This window comes from Urocampus carinirostris, chromosome 3 (genome assembly GCF_059441175.1).
Source record: "Urocampus carinirostris isolate Australia breed hairy pipefish chromosome 3, RoL_Ucar_1.0, whole genome shotgun sequence".
Lineage (NCBI taxonomy): Eukaryota > Metazoa > Chordata > Actinopteri > Syngnathiformes > Syngnathidae > Urocampus > Urocampus carinirostris.
In genome coordinates, this window is record NC_142351.1 from 24,296,990 (window position 1) to 24,316,359 (window position 19,370).

At 39.4% G+C, this 19,370-nt stretch overlaps 2 protein-coding genes across 2 annotated transcripts; both read left to right on the top strand.

Moving 5' to 3' along the window:
* The first annotated feature begins 737 nt into the window (after positions 1 to 737).
* On the top strand, positions 738 to 10,546 carry slc60a1b (solute carrier family 60 member 1b). The gene is made up of 10 exons (XM_088329917.1): positions 738 to 991; positions 1,061 to 1,259; positions 2,239 to 2,481; positions 2,563 to 2,728; positions 2,829 to 2,944; positions 5,165 to 5,338; positions 5,423 to 5,570; positions 8,716 to 8,786; positions 8,873 to 8,993; positions 9,103 to 10,546. The coding sequence occupies exons 1-10, from the start codon at positions 762 to 764 to the stop codon at positions 9,195 to 9,197; spliced, it is 1,563 nt and encodes a 520-aa protein (XP_088186043.1). The 5' UTR covers positions 738 to 761; the 3' UTR covers positions 9,198 to 10,546.
* A 5,258-nt stretch (positions 10,547 to 15,804) lies between these two features.
* On the top strand, positions 15,805 to 18,321 carry LOC148369258 (CMRF35-like molecule 7). The gene is made up of 4 exons (XM_088329918.1): positions 15,805 to 15,875; positions 15,951 to 16,316; positions 17,376 to 17,436; positions 18,130 to 18,321. Exons 1-4 carry the CDS (start codon positions 15,839 to 15,841, stop codon positions 18,269 to 18,271), a joined length of 606 nt encoding a protein of 201 aa, XP_088186044.1. The 5' UTR covers positions 15,805 to 15,838; the 3' UTR covers positions 18,272 to 18,321.
* The last annotated feature ends 1,049 nt before the right edge of the window (positions 18,322 to 19,370 follow it).

Consider the following 19,370-nt stretch of genomic DNA (forward strand, 5'->3'; position numbering starts at 1 on the left):
CCTTTAAATGTGAATTATTACAAACTGTTATTGATACAAACAATTAAAACTGGATAATACGTCAGTTTTCAAGTCAGGTCACATGTATTTGTAGAGCCTTTAATCACAAATCGTCTTAAAGGACTGCACAGACCACTGAAACTTGCGTGAAGGCAAGGGAAAACTCAAAAAAACCTCATTGAGTGACTTTATGCTCATCTCTACAGTTTTCTGTCAGTTTAGCCTGAAAATGGCAAAAGTAAGAAAATACCTGTTTCAAGTACAGTCCAAACACCAACCCCAAAAAGATGAAAAATGTATTTGAGCGCCTATTTACATGCTTGACAGAGACTGCACTGATTACACAAGCCAAAAGATACCAACAGCGAGTACAAAACTTCCAAGTTCCGCACAGCTCCTTTTGAGTTAAAAGCATGTAAAGAATTGGCCGCCCATAAGATGGATACAAATGGATGGATTTCTACAATGACAAAAGAAAGGGACCGTCTGAATGTGTGATTTTGTTACAAAATTTCATAACTAAATCATCCATTTTCAGGCAGCATTTCAACATAGGCTCCCTTTTTTGTTGATAATCATTGACCCAATATGAATGCTCCTGTTATTGTTGGAATAATCTGCACTTCACACATTAACCAAGAGGACATCCTTGTTGGTTAAGCAATAAAGCAGTGAAGGGCGTGGAAGACTTTAAAAGTACAGCAAGGGAAGTCCTGACACTCCAGACAGCCCTTTGTTCCTCATCGTCTTAGGGGGCCAAGATGTTTGTGGATGACCGGATAGTGACACTGTTCAAACGGAACGCCCACCACACCTTGACCTACTGGAGTGTTTTCTTCAGCTTCGGACTGTGCATTGCTTTCCTCGGGCCAACTATTCTGGACTTGCAGTGCCAGACAAATTCCACCCTCAGTCAGATCACTTGGGTGTTCTTCTCCCAGCAGTTCTGCCTGCTGATTGGCAGCTCGATCGGGGGCATTTTCAAGCGGACGTAAGTGCCATGGAGGAGAGCAAGTCCGGTTCATGGGGCCAACTTACCGCATCTCCCCATCGCTTCTAGGTTGCTTACCGCTCTGTTGGCTTTGTTCGTGTCGGCGCTTGTCATCTCGGTGATCTTTGCCATCATCCCTCTGTGCCACAATGTCCTGGTGCTGGCCGTGGCCATGGCCGTGTCGGGTCTGGCCATGGGGATCATTGACACCATTGCCAACATCCAGCTGGTCACAATCTATCAGAAAGACTCAGCCGTTTTCTTACAGGTGAAAAGATTCCCGGCTCATCGAGTGAGCAACCCGGTACAATTGGGTCAAAAATAACACCAAATATATAGCATATATTAGCCACTCTTTAATCATAATCCATCTTACTGTGTTGTTTTGTACACAATCAGTTATTTTTAGGTGGTTTTGAATATATTGACACAGTTTTGGTGAAATAATTTTGTTTTTGTTTTTTTCTGTGTCTATTTTTAGTTTTTGGCGGAATAAAATTAGACCTCTGGAAGAGCTACAAAGTTAAAAAAAATTACCAAATTAGGTTTTTGGGTTGTTTTAAACAAAGTGATCCAATTTACATTTATTTATCTTTTTGTATCCAAATTACACTAATTTGTGCTTCAACAGAACAACCCAATTATTAGGGTAGTGATTGGGCTCTAGAGTCCTCATTAGGGGATGTTCAATACCAATATTATGTTTCATGAAACCTATAGAACGTACCAATGTTACTCCTCAATTAAATAACTCTGTCGCTGCACAAATAATGGCCATATTTGTTTTTAAAAACGACATATGACCTTGATTTGCATAAAATTTATATCCATCCATTTTCTGAACCACTTGCCCTCATTTGGATCCAAGGGCCCGGAACTCATCACTGCTGTCTTGTAGCAGTGGGCAGGGGATAGCCTGAACTCGTTGGGCATACGTTTTATGGCATGTAATTGTTCCTCTTTTATGCAATTGGCTGGCAGTCAGTCCAGGGTGTCCACTACCCACTGCCCCAAGTTAGCTTGGATGGGATCCAGAATCCCTTTCACCCTAGTGAGGAGAAATGGTTGGAAACGTAATGAATGAAGAATTATTCATTGATTTTCGAGTTCCCTGTTGTCGAGTGTGGAGCCGATTGGCCACTGTTGCGAGTAACATTACTGAAAGCTGGCATAAGTACGCACCTATCCCAAGTACTTATAATCAAAAGTTGTTTTAAATGATATTGTTTTTGTTGTTTTTTTGTCAGGCTCTTCATTTCTTTATTGGGTTTGGCGCCCTGGTGAGCCCTTTGATTGCAGATCCTTTCCTCTCTGAGCACGGCTGCGGGAATCACACTGCGAATGAGACAGAGATGATGCATCACTTCAGGAGCATGCTGAGACACAGTCCCATCGCTGAGCACAACATTACTCAGGACCACACCCCCCACGGAGGGGCAGAGGAAGAGTCCATCGTGCACTACGCCTTCTGGATCATGGCCCTCATCAATGTAAAGAATAGCAGCAACTCCATTGTGATATCAAAGCCTCTTTGGTTAAAATCAATGAGGTCTTATTTTTTGTGCCCTCAGCTGCCTGTGCCCCTTGCCGTCCTCTTTTTGATGTATCGTGAACGCCTGCTCCCGTGCTGCCCCGGCAGCGCGCCTCGGCTGCTGGACAAAGACGAACTTGCCATGGAGAACCAGCAGGCAGGGCCCGAGGGCCCCGAAGCGGAGCCAACGGCACACGAGGCTGGAGGTGCGCCGACCGTGAATAATGCATAGTTCCCTCTCTCATGTGAGAAGACAAAACAATAAATGCCATTTCGTATGCCGCCGTGTGTCAATTGTGCGCATAGGTCATGGAGATATCTTTAGCTGCTGCCGGAATGATAACCTGCGCGGCCTCCCGGTATCCTTCTTCATGATTCACATCCTCGGTGGAATGGTGCTCTTCATGACTGATGGGATTGTGGTGAGGTGGAACGCATGCGCACAGAACACATACCAACAGACACCGTGACTTAGGTTTGGCCAAACTAGAACAATTCTTTATAGGGGACGCCTTTAACTCTTCTATAACTTATAACGGCACATACCATAGGCTAATTGACAGGATATATTACACGGTGTTTCAACAATATACAGTCAACCCTTAAAAGATTATTGCAATAAAATGAATTAATGTTATACCGATTTATATTACGATGAAGAAGATGATCCTTGGTACAGCAACACATCTAAATGCATACCACTTTATGAATGTTTCCACCGATTACCCTCAAGAAGGTCGTAAGGGTGCTGCAGTCCATCCAAATGCCAGGACTGGTTTTCAGCCAATCTCAAAAACAGAGACAGAAAACGATTCACTTACACATTCAGTGGGACAATTTTGACTTGCTTGTATTTGGCATGTAGGAGGAAAAACCCACTTAGCCACGAACATGCAAACTCCACACAGAGTGGCCAGTAGATGGAATTGAACCCAGGACATCTGTTACTAACCAGTCATTCACCTCGCCACCAGTCAACTCACATGTTGCTCTTAAATGCATAGCAATGTCATCATAGAGACCTTTGGCAAGCACTTGACACTGTTTTTTCCAAAAATAACATTGAAAAATTGTCAAGAATGAAAAAGCTTCTGAATTAACACATGATGGTTATGAACACTTGGTCTGGATCGCTCACTTATAGAACCAGTGGGCACAGAAACAATTGAATTAAAAAACATTCAAAATGTCTCAGTAATTCAAAACGTTTTCGTAACTGTATTTATGTATTATTTAATATTTGTCCTCTGCGGAAAATTAATAATATACATTGACAAATTTTAAGTATGTGAGTAAGTTAACTCAAGTCAAGTCAAGTCAAATTTATTTATATAGCCCTTAATCACAAAAATGTCTCAAAGGACTACACAGGATTACAGTTACAAAATTACACAATTACCTGATCTTAAACTAGCAAACCAGCATGCGGGCAAGGAAAAACTCGAAAACCTCAGTGTGAGGAGAAAAGAGAAACCTTGAGAAAGGACCTCACATGTGGTAATCCCCCTTCCAGGATTGAACAGGGTGAATTACAATTAGCATTACTGTACACAGAATAGTAAACACTAGGTAAGATGTTGAAAATGTCCGGAAAGAGCATGACATCAACGACGACGCCAGCTGGTAAATGCAGGGGTTGACATGCTGCAGGTCAGACCCCGGTCCGCTGACCCATCCCAAATCATCCTTCTCCTTCGTATCAGCCAGGCAGGCCTCAGAAAAAGACAGGACAAAACAGAATACAAGGTGGGCATCAATCATATGCTTTGGAATAGAAGTGTGTCTTAAGCCTCAATTTAAAAACTTCCGTTGAGGTTGCAGATCTTATCTCCAGAGGCAGGGCGTTCCACAACACCGGGGCCCGGATGGAGAACGCTCTCGAGCCCGCAGACTTCTTGGCTCTCGGAGTCACAAGTAGACCAGCATTTTCCGAGCGCAGACTCCGTGAAGGAACATAGGGGGAAATCAAATCGGAGAGATAAGAGGGTGCAAGCCCATGCAAACATTTATATGTTAATAAGAGAACCTTGAAGTCACATCTTAAGTGGACTGGGAGCCAGTGCAAGTTGGCCAATACAGGTGTAATATGCTCAAACTTTTTAGTCTTAGTCAAAAGTCTAGCTGCCGCATTCTGAACCAGCTGCAAACTTTTAATGCTAGACATCGGGAGACCAGAAAGCAATACATTACAGTAATCAAGCCGAGAAGTAATAAACGCATGAATTAAAATCTCTGCATCTGATTGGGACAGCATTGAACGAATCTTCGCAATATTACGGAGGTGGTAGAAAGCTAAGTTAAGCACACATGGAGCCAGAATAATAAATATTATAACCGGTCATTCATTCTTTCATTCATGTTCGGAACCGTTCATCCTCACAAGGGGTCTTCAAACCCATCCCAGCTAACATCAGAGAGTAGGCAGGTGACAACCAGATATGATTGCCAGTCAATCACAATGCACATATAGACAAACGATTATTCACTCACATACTGATTCTTAGGGAGAATTTGGAGTCACCAATCAGCTTCAAATGCATGTTAAAGGGAATGTGGGAGAAAACCCATTCAAGCACAGGGAAATTTCACCTTATATCTACATAGAAATCTCTGATTCTCCAAAATTCAACTTTGTTTTTCAGGGGGCATACGCCGGTTTTGTGTACACATACGCTGTTGCACCACCCATGTCACTTCCCCATAAGGCAGCGGGCTACTTGGCCAGTATTTTCTGGGCGGCCATCACGGCAGGCCGACTGCTGTCCATTCCTCTCTCGTACCGTTTCCAAGTTGTGAAACTACTCATCTTCAACCTGGTAACGAGCTTTGTAAATCGAAAATGGGCCACGGTCTCAACTCAAAGTAGAACTTGAGTCATGTTGATGTCTTGCATTTTACAGGCGGGTGCTATTATCACTGTGCTGCTCCTGTTGGTCTTCTACACCAGTAGCACATTTTTGTATGTCGGGACGTGTTTGTGTGGACTTTTCCTCAGCAGCATCTTTCCCTGCATGCTGGCCTACACTGAAGACATCCTTGATTATCAAGGTACGGTTTAGAATTTTGTCTCCTCATCTTTCTTTTGGATATTCCGCCAGTGAAACTTTTTCCAAATAGACTCGTTACCATGTTTTACGGAGGTTCTTTGGTATAAAGAAAAAAGGATTGTTCACTGTATGACATAGTTCTAACTTTGATTTTGTAGTAAAGTAAGAACAATCAGAAAATGCTATCGAAAACTTTATGAGACATGATGGAAAGACAATGTCTTTCGGGATTGCAAGGGGATACCTCAGGAGGAGATGGACAAAGTTTCCGGGGTCAGGGAGGTCTGGGGGTCTTTGCTAAGCCTGCTGCCTTTGCAAATCCACCCCGAAGAGGATTCAAATGGATGAACGAACTATTCTAAATTGTTTTTTTCAGGTAAAATAAGAATCAGGGAAATACAACATTGTTGATTTAAAAAAAAAGTTTCATAAAATGTGTTGTTTTTTTTTAATCAAATCAGTTAAACAATTTTTCTGCACTAAAATGTTTAAATCAAATAAAAATACCATATTTCCAAATGTTTTTTTCTAGTAAAGTAGGAAAAAGCGACAAAAGTTTTATTTTAAACGAAATATTCTACATTTTATATCATTACCGGTATATACACTTTACTTTTCAAAATGTGTGCTTTTTTTACTTACACTAATGATAATACACATATTATATTGAAATATATGTTTTCAGGTCTTTTAGGGTTTTTCATCGGGCCTGCCAAAAAAAACATGATGTTAATATGCATAAAATGGTCATAAAAGTACTACTAATAATGTGTTGATTTTGTGCACTCTTCTTCCCGGTGTCTCTAGCATACAAATAATTGGCTACACTTTTCTTTTCTTGCTACTTCTATCGTGTATTTATTCTATTTACTAAGATATTTAGGGCAGCACGGCGGCGCAGTGGTTAGCTCGTGTGCGGCACAATTCTAAGGTAATGAGATCGAACCTCCTGTGTGGAGTTTGCATGTTCTCCCAGTGATTGTGTGAGTTTCCTTCGGGCACTCTGGTTTCATCCCACATTCCAAAAACATGCATGTCGGGTTAATCGGCCGGTTCAAATTGTCCCTAGGTTTGAATGAGCAAGCAAATTGTCTGTCCCTGTGTGCCCTGCGACTGGCTGGCAACCAGTTCAGGGTCTACCCTGCCCACTGCCCGAAGACAGCTGGGATGGGCTCAAGCACCCCGATGACCCACTGCGCAGCTGTGCTGCCAATATACAGTATATATATACAAAAGTCAATTCCATTGAAGTTGGGAAAAAGTTTAAAATGTCAGTAAAATTAGAATAGAATGACTTGCAAACCTTTTCTAACCCATATTTAAATGAATACACCACAAAGACAAGATTATCCATGTTCAAACTCATAAACTTTATTTCCATAAGCAAATAATGATAAACTTAGAATTTTATAATTGCAACAAGTGCCAAAGTAGTTGGGAAAGGGGCTTCTTCACCATTGTGTTACATCACCTTTCCTTTTAATAACACTCAATAAACGTTTAGGAAGTGAGGAGACTAGTTGTTGAATCGTTGATAGTGGAATCCTTTCCCATTCTTGCTTTATGTACAGCTTCAGCTGTTCAACAGTCCGGGGTCTCCTTTGTCTTATTCTGCGCTTTATAATGCGCCACACATTTTCAATGGGAGACAGGTAAGGACTGCAGGCAGGCCAGTCAAGCACCCGCACCCTCTTACTACGAAGCCACGCTGTCGTGAGACGTGCAGTGTGTGGCTTGGCATTATCCTGCTGGAAGAAGCAAGGGCGCCCATGGTAAAGATTCTGTTTGGATGGCAACATACTTTGTTCCAAAACCTGAATGTACTTTTCTGCATTAATGGTGCCTTCACAGATGTGCAGGTTACCCATTCCTTGGCCACTCATGCACCCCCATACCATCACAGATGCTGGCTTTTGCACTTTGCGTGCATAACAGTCTGGGTGGTTCTGTTCTTCTTTGGACCGGAGGACACGACGTCCACAATTTCCAAACACAATTTGGAAAACTGACTCATCAGACCACAGAACACTTTTCCACTTTGTATCAGTCCATTTTAGATGGGCTCGGGCCCAGAGAACCCTGCGGCGTTTCTGGATGTTGTTGATGAATGGCTTACGCTTTGCAACATAAAGTTTTAACCCACACTTACGGATATAGCGTCGAACTGTATTGACTGACAGTGGTTTTCCAAAGTGTTCCTGAGCCCATGTGGTGATGTCCTTTACACATTGATGTCGGTTCTTAATGCAGTACCGCTTGAGGGCTCGGAGGTCACGGGCATTCAATAATGGTTTACGGCCATGCCGTTTACGCACAGTGATTTCTCCAGATTCCCTGAACCTTTTCACAATATTATGGACGGTAGATGATGATATCCCTAAATTCCTTGCAATTGTACTTTGAGGAATGTTGTTTTTAAACTGTTCAACAATTTGCTCACGCAGTTGTTCACAAAGAGGTGAACCTCGCCCCATCCTTGCATGTGAATGACTTAGCTTGTTCGGGTCTCCCTTTTTTATACCCAGTAACAACTCTCACCTGTTGCTAATTCATCTGTTCACCTGCAAATAGTTGGTTGATTTCCATTCATCCACTTTCTGAGTAGTTATTGACACCTGTCCCAACTATTTTGGCACGTGTTGCTGTCATCAAATTACAGAGTTGATGATTTTCTCCCAAAACAATAAAGTTTATGAGTGAAGACAATAAATATGTTGTCTTTGCTGTGCATTCATTTAAATATGGGTTGAAAAGAATTTGCAATTTACTTGGATCAATTTTTATTTGCAATTAACACACTTTCCCAACTTCATTGGAATTGAGTTTTGTATATATATATATATATATATATATATATATATATATATATATATATATATATATATATATATATATTAAAAATACGTTAAGAATGTTCGTGTCATGTTTGTGCCTGTTTGTGATGTTTGTCCTCCTAATTGAATCATATAATTTTCCATTGTCAAACATTTTGAAAAAGCATCAGGGAGCCACCAGGGAACACCAAAGCACCACCTGTTGTTGCCCCGCGGCCTACATTTCGTTTTCCCATTATGTGTAGTCAGATTTTTGCCTGTTTTTTAACCCAATGTGGCCTGCGACTTAAAATTTCCCCACCCTTGTTCTAGGTTGTGCTACCACAGTGCTGGTAACAAGCGCGGGAATGGGCGAAATGGTCATGCAGGTCCTGGTCGGCTCAGTAAGTCTATTGATTGTGAATACAAATGTAATATTTGTTGTGTGAACAACTCTTTCCGAGATCTACAGTTTCCACGATATTTTCAGATTATACAAACCGAAGGCAGTTACAGCTTCCTTCTGTGCGGAATGATTATTGCCAGCATTGGTTTCATCGTTTTTATGGGTCTGCTGTTCTTCCATCGGATGCACAGAAACTACCTCACAGGTCCGCCTGCATCTTTTATTCATACATTGTAGGCCCGCTGTCGGGGTTCTTTGTCAGCGTTTCACTCGAGTAGTCTTTCACTGGTCGCCTTGCCCTTGCATCCCGCCAGGAACGACAAAAAAGTCCGCCATGGTGGAGGAAGAAACACCCGCAGCAAATGGATCATCCAAAGTTGAGCCAAAGGAGGACCCGCACAATAGCTGAGAGGGACGGATGCTGTGTTGTCTTCGATCATTTAGCACAAAGACTCGAGTTACTTTTGAACGTTGAGAGCAATACATTAATACTTTTATCTTTTTTTGGTGTGAAATCAGAGATGGCCACCGATTGGTTGCTCGATATGTTTATTTGTATATCGAATATTCACGTCGTCATGCAACTGAGGAAAAATAAGGTGTAAAACAGGGATGTCAAACTCAGTTTGACTTGGGGCCGGACCCAGACTTTCTGTTCTCAGGCAGACCAGATCAGTAAAAGAATGTACAATTCCAAAAGTTTAGCTTTGTTGTTCAGTGTTATGCTTTATCATTCAGCTTCATCAGTATCCTACCCTACTGTACAGTTGGAGATATTTTATAAACACAACATATTTACATACTTTACCTGCCAACATTACCACTTTTCGCCCCTAAAAAAAGTCTACAGCTTTAAAAAAATGATCTACTACTTATTCTAAACAAGAACAAAAATAAAACCTAGACCCGAGACTGGTATAGTAGTCCACAACTGCTTTATTTTAAGTCTATGTTTGTGAATAAACCGGTCTAACGGTCACATTAGATTTCCGTCTTGGTTTTAAACAAGTTCTTTTTTTTTATATTCCGGAGAGCTAACGTGTTTTGCTTGTAAGAATAGTGGGTATAAATCGACCGCTTTATAATGTCAAAATGTTGGCATTTTTGCATCTATTCACAAACATTAGGGGAGGGAGATTTTTATGTTTGTCATTGAATGTGTTTATTGACAGTTGAGTGAATGCATTTTTAAACTTGAACCAACTCACCAACTTAACAAACTCAACACTACCCTCTAGCGGACGGAGAGGGCATTGCGTTTGCATTTATTTAAAAAAAAAACTGTCGATGGAAAAGAACTGAAGACTTGCTTCTTTTAAAACACTCCTTAGAGTTTTATAGTAGGTCTAATTAAATCATCCATCATGAAAGATCTGGGCTATGGGCCCTATGTTCTACATGACTGGTGTACAAGCATGTAACTGTACAATGCTGTAGCATTAAAAGGAGTGTTTAAAACATCCGATACACTATATCCAATACCTCATGAACAATTCTAGATTGGCAATCCAAGTCCAGTCAATTAATGATTAATTATCTGAAATGAAGTGTTATGCAATGACCATATTCTACCTATTTTGCAAATTGCTTTACTTTAAGAAGCATACTGAACCATCCTGCATTATGCTCATGACATTTGTACAACAAATAAATATTGCCTTGCTATTTAAGTGAAAATATAATGCGTATTCGTGTTGTTGTGTATTCAAGTTTATCCTGTGACCTGCCCCATATTCGAACAAATCATATGGGACGTGGACTTTGTGCAAGGTAATAATGCGTAACATATCTCAAAAACTCCCCGCCCAATCAATCTATAACTCCCAATTTTACAATTGATCATATTGCATTAGTTTGGCAGACAGTTCATCTACCGTCTACACAAATCCAGAAGGGGGCAATAGAGATTAAAATTCGTATGTGGACACAAAACCTTCGTTTATCAACAGGGTTGGGTAGGGGTACTTTAACTTGATTACTTTCAATAACTTTTGGATTACTCCAATACCAAATATGCTAATAAAAGACAAAAGAAACTAAATATGAATAAAATTATGGCTCACAACACGTGGTAAGCTTTCTCTACTGGCTTTGATCTCTTTGATCTCTGGCAAAACTAACATAAAATGCGACAGAAACAAAATGAAAAAAAATACAAACAGCTTGCCAACATCATTTTGCCGTTCCATGTATTCCGTTACTCCCCAAGCCTGCACCAGATTTAGTAATTGTATTCATATTTAGTTTCTTTTGTCTTTTATTAGCATATTTGGTATTGGAGTAATCCAAAAGTAATTGAAAGTAATCCAGTTAAAGTAACCCTACCCAACCCTGTTTATCAATCATTTAAAAAAAAAACTAATAATAATAAAAAAATAAATCCATATTATTCATATAATTTAGTTCAGAACCCTTCTATTTTGATCATGTATGCACATCTTTTGCAAAAATCGTTTGGTTTCCTGTGTTTTCGTTCCCTTTTACATCACAAATCCATACTACATTAGATGAAGACTGAACCTCCATGTAGCATTATTCAAAATGTATGGGGATGCTGCTAGTATGAAGTTTAAAGAGACACTCTTTCTGTAGCTTGGGAAGCGTCACAACTTTAGGTGACACTGAACCGGTAATGCCCCCGTTAAGCAGGTTGCTGTTGCCGCTATCTGTGTGTGAGTGTGTGTGTGAATGGGTAAGTGTGAAGCACATTGTAAAACGCTTAGGGAGGTCTTCAGTGAATTGAAAAGCTCCATATAAATGCAGACTATTTACGATTTAATATCAGTGCTACTGATTTGCGTTACCCGTTACATAATACAATTTAGAGGACACCAGTATACTATACTAGCATGCAGATATCCTGCCTGATCACAACCTCTTACTTCTTACCTTTGTTTGCCCTACAACAGATGCATAATTTCCGTTTAGTTTGCATATATGAATTCATCAGTTCAGTTTTCGGTTTGGATTCCTCTGCTGCGTGTCATCCTGCATCTTTTAGAAGTTGCAAGTGTAAAGCCTGGCATGCCGTTACTGTTTCACTGTCTGAAAAAATGGCACCAGTTATTATTTTCCCCTTAGCCTTTCAGATCATATTGTGCATTTTTGTTTCAATGAATGTGTCTAAGATTGATACATACTTGCTGGTTTAAACTGAACGATCAATTAGTTTGCTCAATTTTCCAAGCAAGACAACAGCAAACGCTAACAAGATGAGCCAGGATTCTCACAGGAGGCTCTTATATCCTGTTAAAGGTCATCAAATATTTATCATCCTTTGCAGAAGCGCTTACTCGTGATTTGTACCGCCGTCAGGTTTGCTTTGTTTTGCTTTTACTGACCATATCAACGTGTAATTTATCCAAACTGATAAAGTGTTTTACCTGGATTTATTGTCCAATATTGCAGACACGTGAATGTAAAATTAACTTTAAAATGAATGACCTTCAAATGAGCCATATACACAACCGCTGAGTACTTTCTTGTGTAACACATTTGGTTGTGAGGCCATAATTTACACTTTTCTTCTGCAGTCACAACTCTAAACCTTTGGACAAGGTATTAGTGACGAAAATAATGTCTGTGTTTTGCATTGAATATGCTCTTCCTGTTTTCCACCTAAAACAATACTTGCCTATAGCTTATACAGAGTTATGGCATAAAACCTTAGCTGCCATATCCTGTAAACTAGGAAGAAAAATAGCTTTGAAAAAGCTTGGTCACTGGTATCTGACTATGAATACGTGTGGCAACACTAATCATATAGAGAAAAAATTGTTACATAATAAAGATACACTCACATTTCTTTGAAAAGTATTTTAAAAGCTAGTGACTTACAGAATCGTACAACTTCCATCCGATGCAACGCCATCTCTATCTCTAAAGGGTTTAAGTTATATTGCAGTTTTTAGCAGAAAAGACCTTGGCCGAGGAGAGGAAGCAGAAGCAATAGCAGACGTTGCCATAGCAAAGGCTCCCGAGTGCGTGGATGGATATCCAAAAAGAGAAGTCGCCTGAATGTCAAATATTGTAAAATACACCATTCACGTATCTTATACACAAGTGAAACCAAAAAAAAAAAAAAAAAAGAATTATGGCATTAGAACAACTAAAGTCAAACATAATTTAAAAGTGGATTGTTACATCTACCCTCTTATGTTTTTCTTCATATCTCACCAAAACAAGCATTAGAGACAAAAAAAAAGCTGTAGGTTCTCCAGGACTTTTTAACTGGTACCAACATCAGCAAAGGTTGCAGCAATACAAAAGGCCTAGCTGTAGTCCCCTCGTGTCTTTTGTAACAAAACATCACTTGATTAAGTTTTTTTTTTTTTGTACAAGTAGAAAGCAAAACACACTGTTTCTATATCTAATGATCTCTTATAATAATTGCATTGTATGATTGTAAGGCACAACATGATTTTGTAGAACACCTGAACTGCTGGTTTCTGTGCATTTGTGGTTTTCTTTTCTTTCTGTCACCAGGTTGTGTTAGTAGCCTTGGTCACCTGCAAACCTGTGCAATATGCTTAAAATATACAATTTGGTAGTGTTTACGCAATTCCTCATATATCTAACTACGGCAATCTTACCTCTGAACATTTTGATGTAACCTATGGCGTTCCACATGGCTTTGTACTTGGCCCCCTTCTTTTTAGTATTCATATGCTTCCACTTGGTGATATTATCTGCAAGTATAATATTAGTTCTGTTTACCACGGCTTCGTTACGTTGTACAAATTTGGAGGCCTACCTTCCTGGGATACAAAGATGGACGTCCCTTTTTTTGCACCTTAACCCCCCAAAAAACGAGATGTTAATTGTTGGTCCAGCTCATTGTCATGATTTCTTCTCAAGCACTGCTCTGTATAAATGTAATATTGCCCATAGTGACCCGGTCAAAAAAGTAGGTGGCTTATTTGATCCTAATCGGTTATTTCAGTTACATGTGAAAAATATTACAAGAATAGCTTTCTTCCACCTTCGTAATATTGCAGATGTTCTACCGTTTCTGTCGCAATTAGATGCTGAGATTATTACTTATGCATTTATTACTTCTTGCATCTAGCATCAACAGTTTGCAGCCGGTTCAACATGGGGGAGCAAGACTTTTGACTAAGATAAGAAAGTTTGACCATATCACTAGAATATTAGCTAACATGCACTGGCTCAAGGTCCGCATAGGATGTAGATAGATAGATAGATAGATACTTTATTCATCCCCAAAGGGAAATTCACATTTGTGACTTTAAGGTTCTCTTAATAACATACAAATGTTGGTATAGACTTGCCCCGTCTTATCTCTCCTATTCGATTTTAGCCTATGTACCTGAACGGAGCCTCCGTTTGGAAGATGCTGGTTTACCTGTGACTCCAAGAGCCAAGAAGCAATCTGCAGGAGTGTTCTTCATTTAGGCCCGGTGCTGTAAAATGCTCTGACTCTGGACATAAGATCTGCAACCTCAATGGAATTTTTAAAATCTAGACTTAAGACACACTTTTATTCTATAGTGCATGATTAATGCCCACCTCCAACTTTTGTTTTCCTGTCCTTACAGGCTGCCTGGCTGGAGATGAGAGAGATTGACGGATCAAGAAGAGTCGGCGGACCAGCGTCTGGACCTGAAGCATGTCCACGTCTGCATCGACCAGCCGGCAGAGATGGGAAGCTGCGTCTTTTTGGATAATTTTACATACTTGAGGCGTTGTTGCTGTCATGGACTATGTGAACAATTTTAAATATTAACAGTTGTTTTTTTTTTGTTACCAAATGCAACATTTATTGCAGTTTTCCCTTGCCCTCATGTTGCCTTAAGATCAGGGGATGGTGTAATTGTAACCTGTGCAGTCCTTCAGGGCATTTTGTGATTAAAGGCTATACAAATAAATGTGACTTGACTTGACAATTAGCAGCTTATTTCTTTAGAAAGGCATGAGTGTTGATAATGATGTTTTTTTTTTTAATTCTTATTTCATTAAATCTGAAGCCTGTTTGTTTCTATTAAAATACAAATCCAATTACCTAAAATAAGAAATAATATTTAATATGGAAAATTGAATATAATTTTGCTCATTTAAGCATAGATTTTTATGAAAAAAAAGTTTTATAAAAAATCACAAAGTGAGAATGGTTTAGAAGATCAATGTAATTTATTGAAATATTGTTATCGGAAAATAGATATAAAGAAAATTATAAAACGAGAAAAAAATATAAAAAGGCAAAATTATGTATTATATTAATTTCAGGGCAGCACGGCAGCTGAGTGGCTATTGCGTCTGCGGCATAGTTCTGAGGTCATGGGTACAAATCTAGTTACCAGCCTTCCTGTGTGGGGTTTGCATGTTCTCCCTGTTCTTGCGTAGGTTTCCTCCAGCAGTCCGGTTTCCTCCCACATTCCCCCCCCCCCCAAAAAAAAAACATGCATGTCAGGTTAATGGGCCGGTCCAAATTGTCCCTAGGTTTGAATGAGCGAGTGAGTAGTCTGTCTCTGTGCCCTGCGACTGCCTGGAAACCAATTTGAGTTTCCCCTACCCGCTGCCCGTATATTGCTCGGATGGGCTCTACTGAGGACAAGTGGTGCAGATATAATGGATGGATGGATATTAATTTTGATCATTTAAAAGTATTTTTCTTGTATGATTACAAAGTATTATTTTTGATAAAAATTATTCACAGCAACCACTTCTAATCAATAAAAGTAATTAATAACTAGCCCAGTTTCAGAAAGATCTAATTTTGACAAATATATAGGCCACTTGCAGTATACTAATTTTAAAAAGTAATAATTCAAACATATTTTGCTAGAGTTACTTAACACGTTTATTTGGAACTATGATTATTTTTGTAACCCTATATTCACTTGGTAGAATTTTTGAAAAAGTTCCTTTTGTTTGTGATTTTGTTTTTCTGTGATGTCCCGGTTCCTTCTCAATTATGAACTTTAAGGGGAAGGATGCATTTGATTTCACAATTTGACCACCAAGACAAGAGGAAGACCTCAATATTGCCTCATTTGCTCCCATGACCACGTTGTTGTTTCCTCTTCAAGCATGAGAATCTTTTGGTTGCTGTTGGGCGTCTTTGAAGGTAATATTATTCTCCTATCTTGACGGTTTCAGTCAAACAAGCATGTCTCCTTATTTCCATGTTGGTGTTTTACAGCCCTTCTCATCTTGATTTTTGGTTTTCCGAAGCCTTCCGCAGCAGGACACAAGCTGAGGGCCCCGGAGGTTGTCAGAGCAGCTTATGGGGAATCTGCAATCGTGCACTGTCACTACGACCACGAGTTAAGAAATAGCACAAAGTACTGGTGCAGAGGCCCAATATATGAACTATGCAAGATTGTAGCCAAAACACCGAAACGGCGCAAAAATGCCAGATGCTCCATCGCCGATGACAGGAAAGCAGGAGTCTTTATCGTTACCATGACGGCGCTCGGACAAAAGGATGGCGACATGTATTGGTGTGTTGTTGCCAGGCCTGGAAGGAATCTTTTCACTGGTGTCAAGCTCATCCTATCCCATAAAGGTACACTGACTAAACTCATACCGTGCTAAAGAAACTAAGATATGTAGTTTGTTTTCTATTAATGTCCTGAGTATGATAAAATTCCCAGTGTAACTATTTCAATATCATCAAAAGCAATGTTTCAGCGGGCTTTTGCCTTGGCAAAATGCAAAGAAAAGGAAAAATAACAGTGTCAACTACACTCCTTAACAGTAGATGGCGATAACGCCCTGCAACTGCAAGTTGAGAGCCGTCATTTCACACAAAAGAGTAAGACTGGTAAAGTTGGTTTACACAGGTTGAGAAAGTCCAAACACCGATACAGTGGAGAATATATGAGATATGGATTTTATTATATGAAAGACAAACCTACTGAAGTGAAGGTTTTCTTTCTTTAAATGCCACTAATTGAGCATTAAAAAGACAGTGTGTAATACTTGACAACTAGATGTTGCCGTAGTGTTTAGAGTTGTGTAGGTAGTACAGTACAACCGGAAACAAGTGATAAGAAACACAAAAAAGAATACAAACTACGAAGAATCAAAGTGACCAAACCGCAATGTTTTCCTTCTCATTTTTTCCCAAAGCTTTGGTAAGCCTTTTGGCTTTTTTTCTTGGTATTCACAGGGGCAAGATGGCCCACTATTATGGTGAGGCTCAAGTTATTTCAAATAAATAACATTTTCTCTGCTCACGAGTATTTTTAAAATTGCAATTTTCATGTTTTACTTGTGTTTTTGCTCAGTATTTAAATCAATATATATTTTTTAATAAATTATTCTTTTTGCCACTAAAAGTCACTAAATAATGCACACTTTCTATGTAAAAGAAAATTCTTACTTCAAGTCATTTGTTTTTTTCTGGCCATTAAAAAAAAGAAGTGAAAATATCTGATTATTTCTAGTTCAAACTGCACTATCTTTTCATTCAAAGCATTTAGAAAGTGGATTTTTTTCTTGATTTTGGTCGGAGCTTGTAACAAGGGGGATGGTAGGTCATCAGATCAATTTGAAAAGAACTAATCTGAAATCCAAGTATGATCATGTATATAACAAACCATTCGTTCTACCTTCCGCACAGTAATAGCACCGACCAGCAGAGTGCCAGAAACAACACCAGGAACAAAACAGGACAACATAAGGTAAGAAACTACTGAAAAAACAGTATGCAAAATGATTCATTGTCCACACTTCAAAATTACAGAACAGTGTGCCACTGCCTATATAGTCATGATTATATAATTTCTTCATTTATAACATTTTCATTATTTCAGCCAACTCCCTAATTTATTGTTTTCTGTTTTGTAGCCAGAAGTGGCCTTGAGTGCCATAATACCAGACTTGATAGAACCAGTTAAGACAAAGGGTCGTTGTACAGTGGACATTTCCACTATCTTAAAGGTAGTGAGCTTCATTTGACGAGTCTTTAAAAAGTTCAAAGTAGAATGTTTTTCTATTGAGTATGTTTTAACAATGCCTAGCTGAGCCCTTATCATACTTTTTTCACTGCACCTATCTGCTTTTATCTTACTTTTAGCACCGCTGTTACAGGACTCTTAAGACATTAGGAAGCAGGAGAGTAAGTTTTTTTTTTTTTTGTTAGTGTAGCCTAAAAATGGTTAAAGTAAGGAATATTCTGTAGATAAAACTTTCATATCTGTCCCAGCCTTTATTTCGATTATCCACCTACTCACTACCTGGCATCAAACAAACACACGGAAAATGTAGTTTACAACAGCATCAAATATGATTTTTGGGAACCGAAGGAATAATTGTGTTTTTTATACATAAAGCCGGTAGTCACTTAACTTTGTGTTTGTTTTATTCCTCTTCAGGTGGTGGGACCCTCTTCGATGGATTCTTTTTTTGTCACTTGTGTTTAGCTTGGTAGCTGCCCATGCAATTACGTGGAAGTTGAGGGCTGCAAAACTGGGCAAAGATATGTATCTGGGAAAAATGACGAATATTTATAGTTGAATAATAAAAGAATTGTCAGGAAAAGAGGCGTATTTTGTATTTTCGCAAATGCTGCTGTACAAATAGCAGTGATGTGGGGTTTAAATCCATTCTGTAGTCTAAATCTGCTGGAGTTAATTCATTAGTTTAGATTCAAAATTGTTGCTTTTATGTATTTATGGTTGTGAACATTAAACAATATTTTCTATACAAATGTTTTGGTTTATTCATTCATAAAATTTAATACTTTACAATAACAATCCATCAATCTTCAAATTCCACCAGTGAACATTAGTGAGGCAAAAAATACATACCACTTATTTTCGTAAAACCTTTTTTAGTTGGATGGTCATGATGAAAAACAGGTTATGCATTACTACTGTCAACCAGTAACAAGTATAATTTCAAACCTACCAAGGTTCACTGATCCTCTAACCGCCAGGGTCATCGGGGCACCACTTCCTGTAGTGTGTCTTGGGCCAGTACAGCCCATGTTGATGCCCATCCTGTTTTAATTTAATAGGGGTTTGCCCACACACATGAAACAGATGGGACTGGTTTCCATGGTTACCAGTAGCAATAGAAGCCTCCTGAACTGACTCAGATACAGCACCTTCATCAACACGGTTATTTTTCTGTGAAAATCTATTCCGCTCTTTAGACATGAGCCAAACCTCTGTATTAAAGGGCAGCAGAATGTTACAATACTAATACTATTTACTTAGTGTTAAAAATATATTAAACTCTTGAATTAAACAGAGGGCAGCACGGCGACGCAGTGGTTAGCATGTGTGCGGCACAGTTCTGAGGTCATGAGATTGAACCTCCTGTGTGGAGTTTGCATGTTCTCCCCATGCTTGTGTGGCTTTCCTCCAGGCACTCCGGTTTCCTCCTACATTCCAAAAACATGCATGTCAAGTTAACTGGCCGGTCCAAATTGTCCCTAGGTGTGAATGAGCGAGCAAATTGTCTGTCCCTGTGTGCCCTGCGACTGACTGGCAACCAGTTCAAGGTGTCCCCTGCCTATTGCCCTAAGATAGCTGGGATGGGCTCCAGCACCCCCGCGACCGTACTGAGGATAAGCGGTGCAGATAATGGATGGATGGATGAATTAAACAGG

What these genes read in the sequence shown, in the direction of transcription:
- LOC148369258 (XM_088329918.1), top strand. Translation starts at nt 15,839, where the DNA reads ATGAGAATCTTTTGGTTGCTGTTGGGCGTCTTTGAAG. An exon ending in GCTCATCCTATCCCATAAAG is followed by an intron (nt 16,317 to 17,375) that starts GTACACTGACTA and finishes CCTTCCGCACAG; the next exon opens with TAATAGCACCGACCAGCAGA. An exon ending in ACAAAACAGGACAACATAAG is followed by an intron (nt 17,437 to 18,129) that starts GTAAGAAACTAC and finishes ATTCCTCTTCAG; the next exon opens with GTGGTGGGACCCTCTTCGAT.
- slc60a1b (XM_088329917.1), top strand. Translation starts at nt 762, where the DNA reads ATGTTTGTGGATGACCGGATAGTGACACTGTTCAAACGGAACGCCCAC. An exon ending in GGGGGCATTTTCAAGCGGAC is followed by an intron (nt 992 to 1,060) that starts GTAAGTGCCATG and finishes CATCGCTTCTAG; the next exon opens with GTTGCTTACCGCTCTGTTGG. An exon ending in ACTCAGCCGTTTTCTTACAG is followed by an intron (nt 1,260 to 2,238) that starts GTGAAAAGATTC and finishes TTTTTTTGTCAG; the next exon opens with GCTCTTCATTTCTTTATTGG.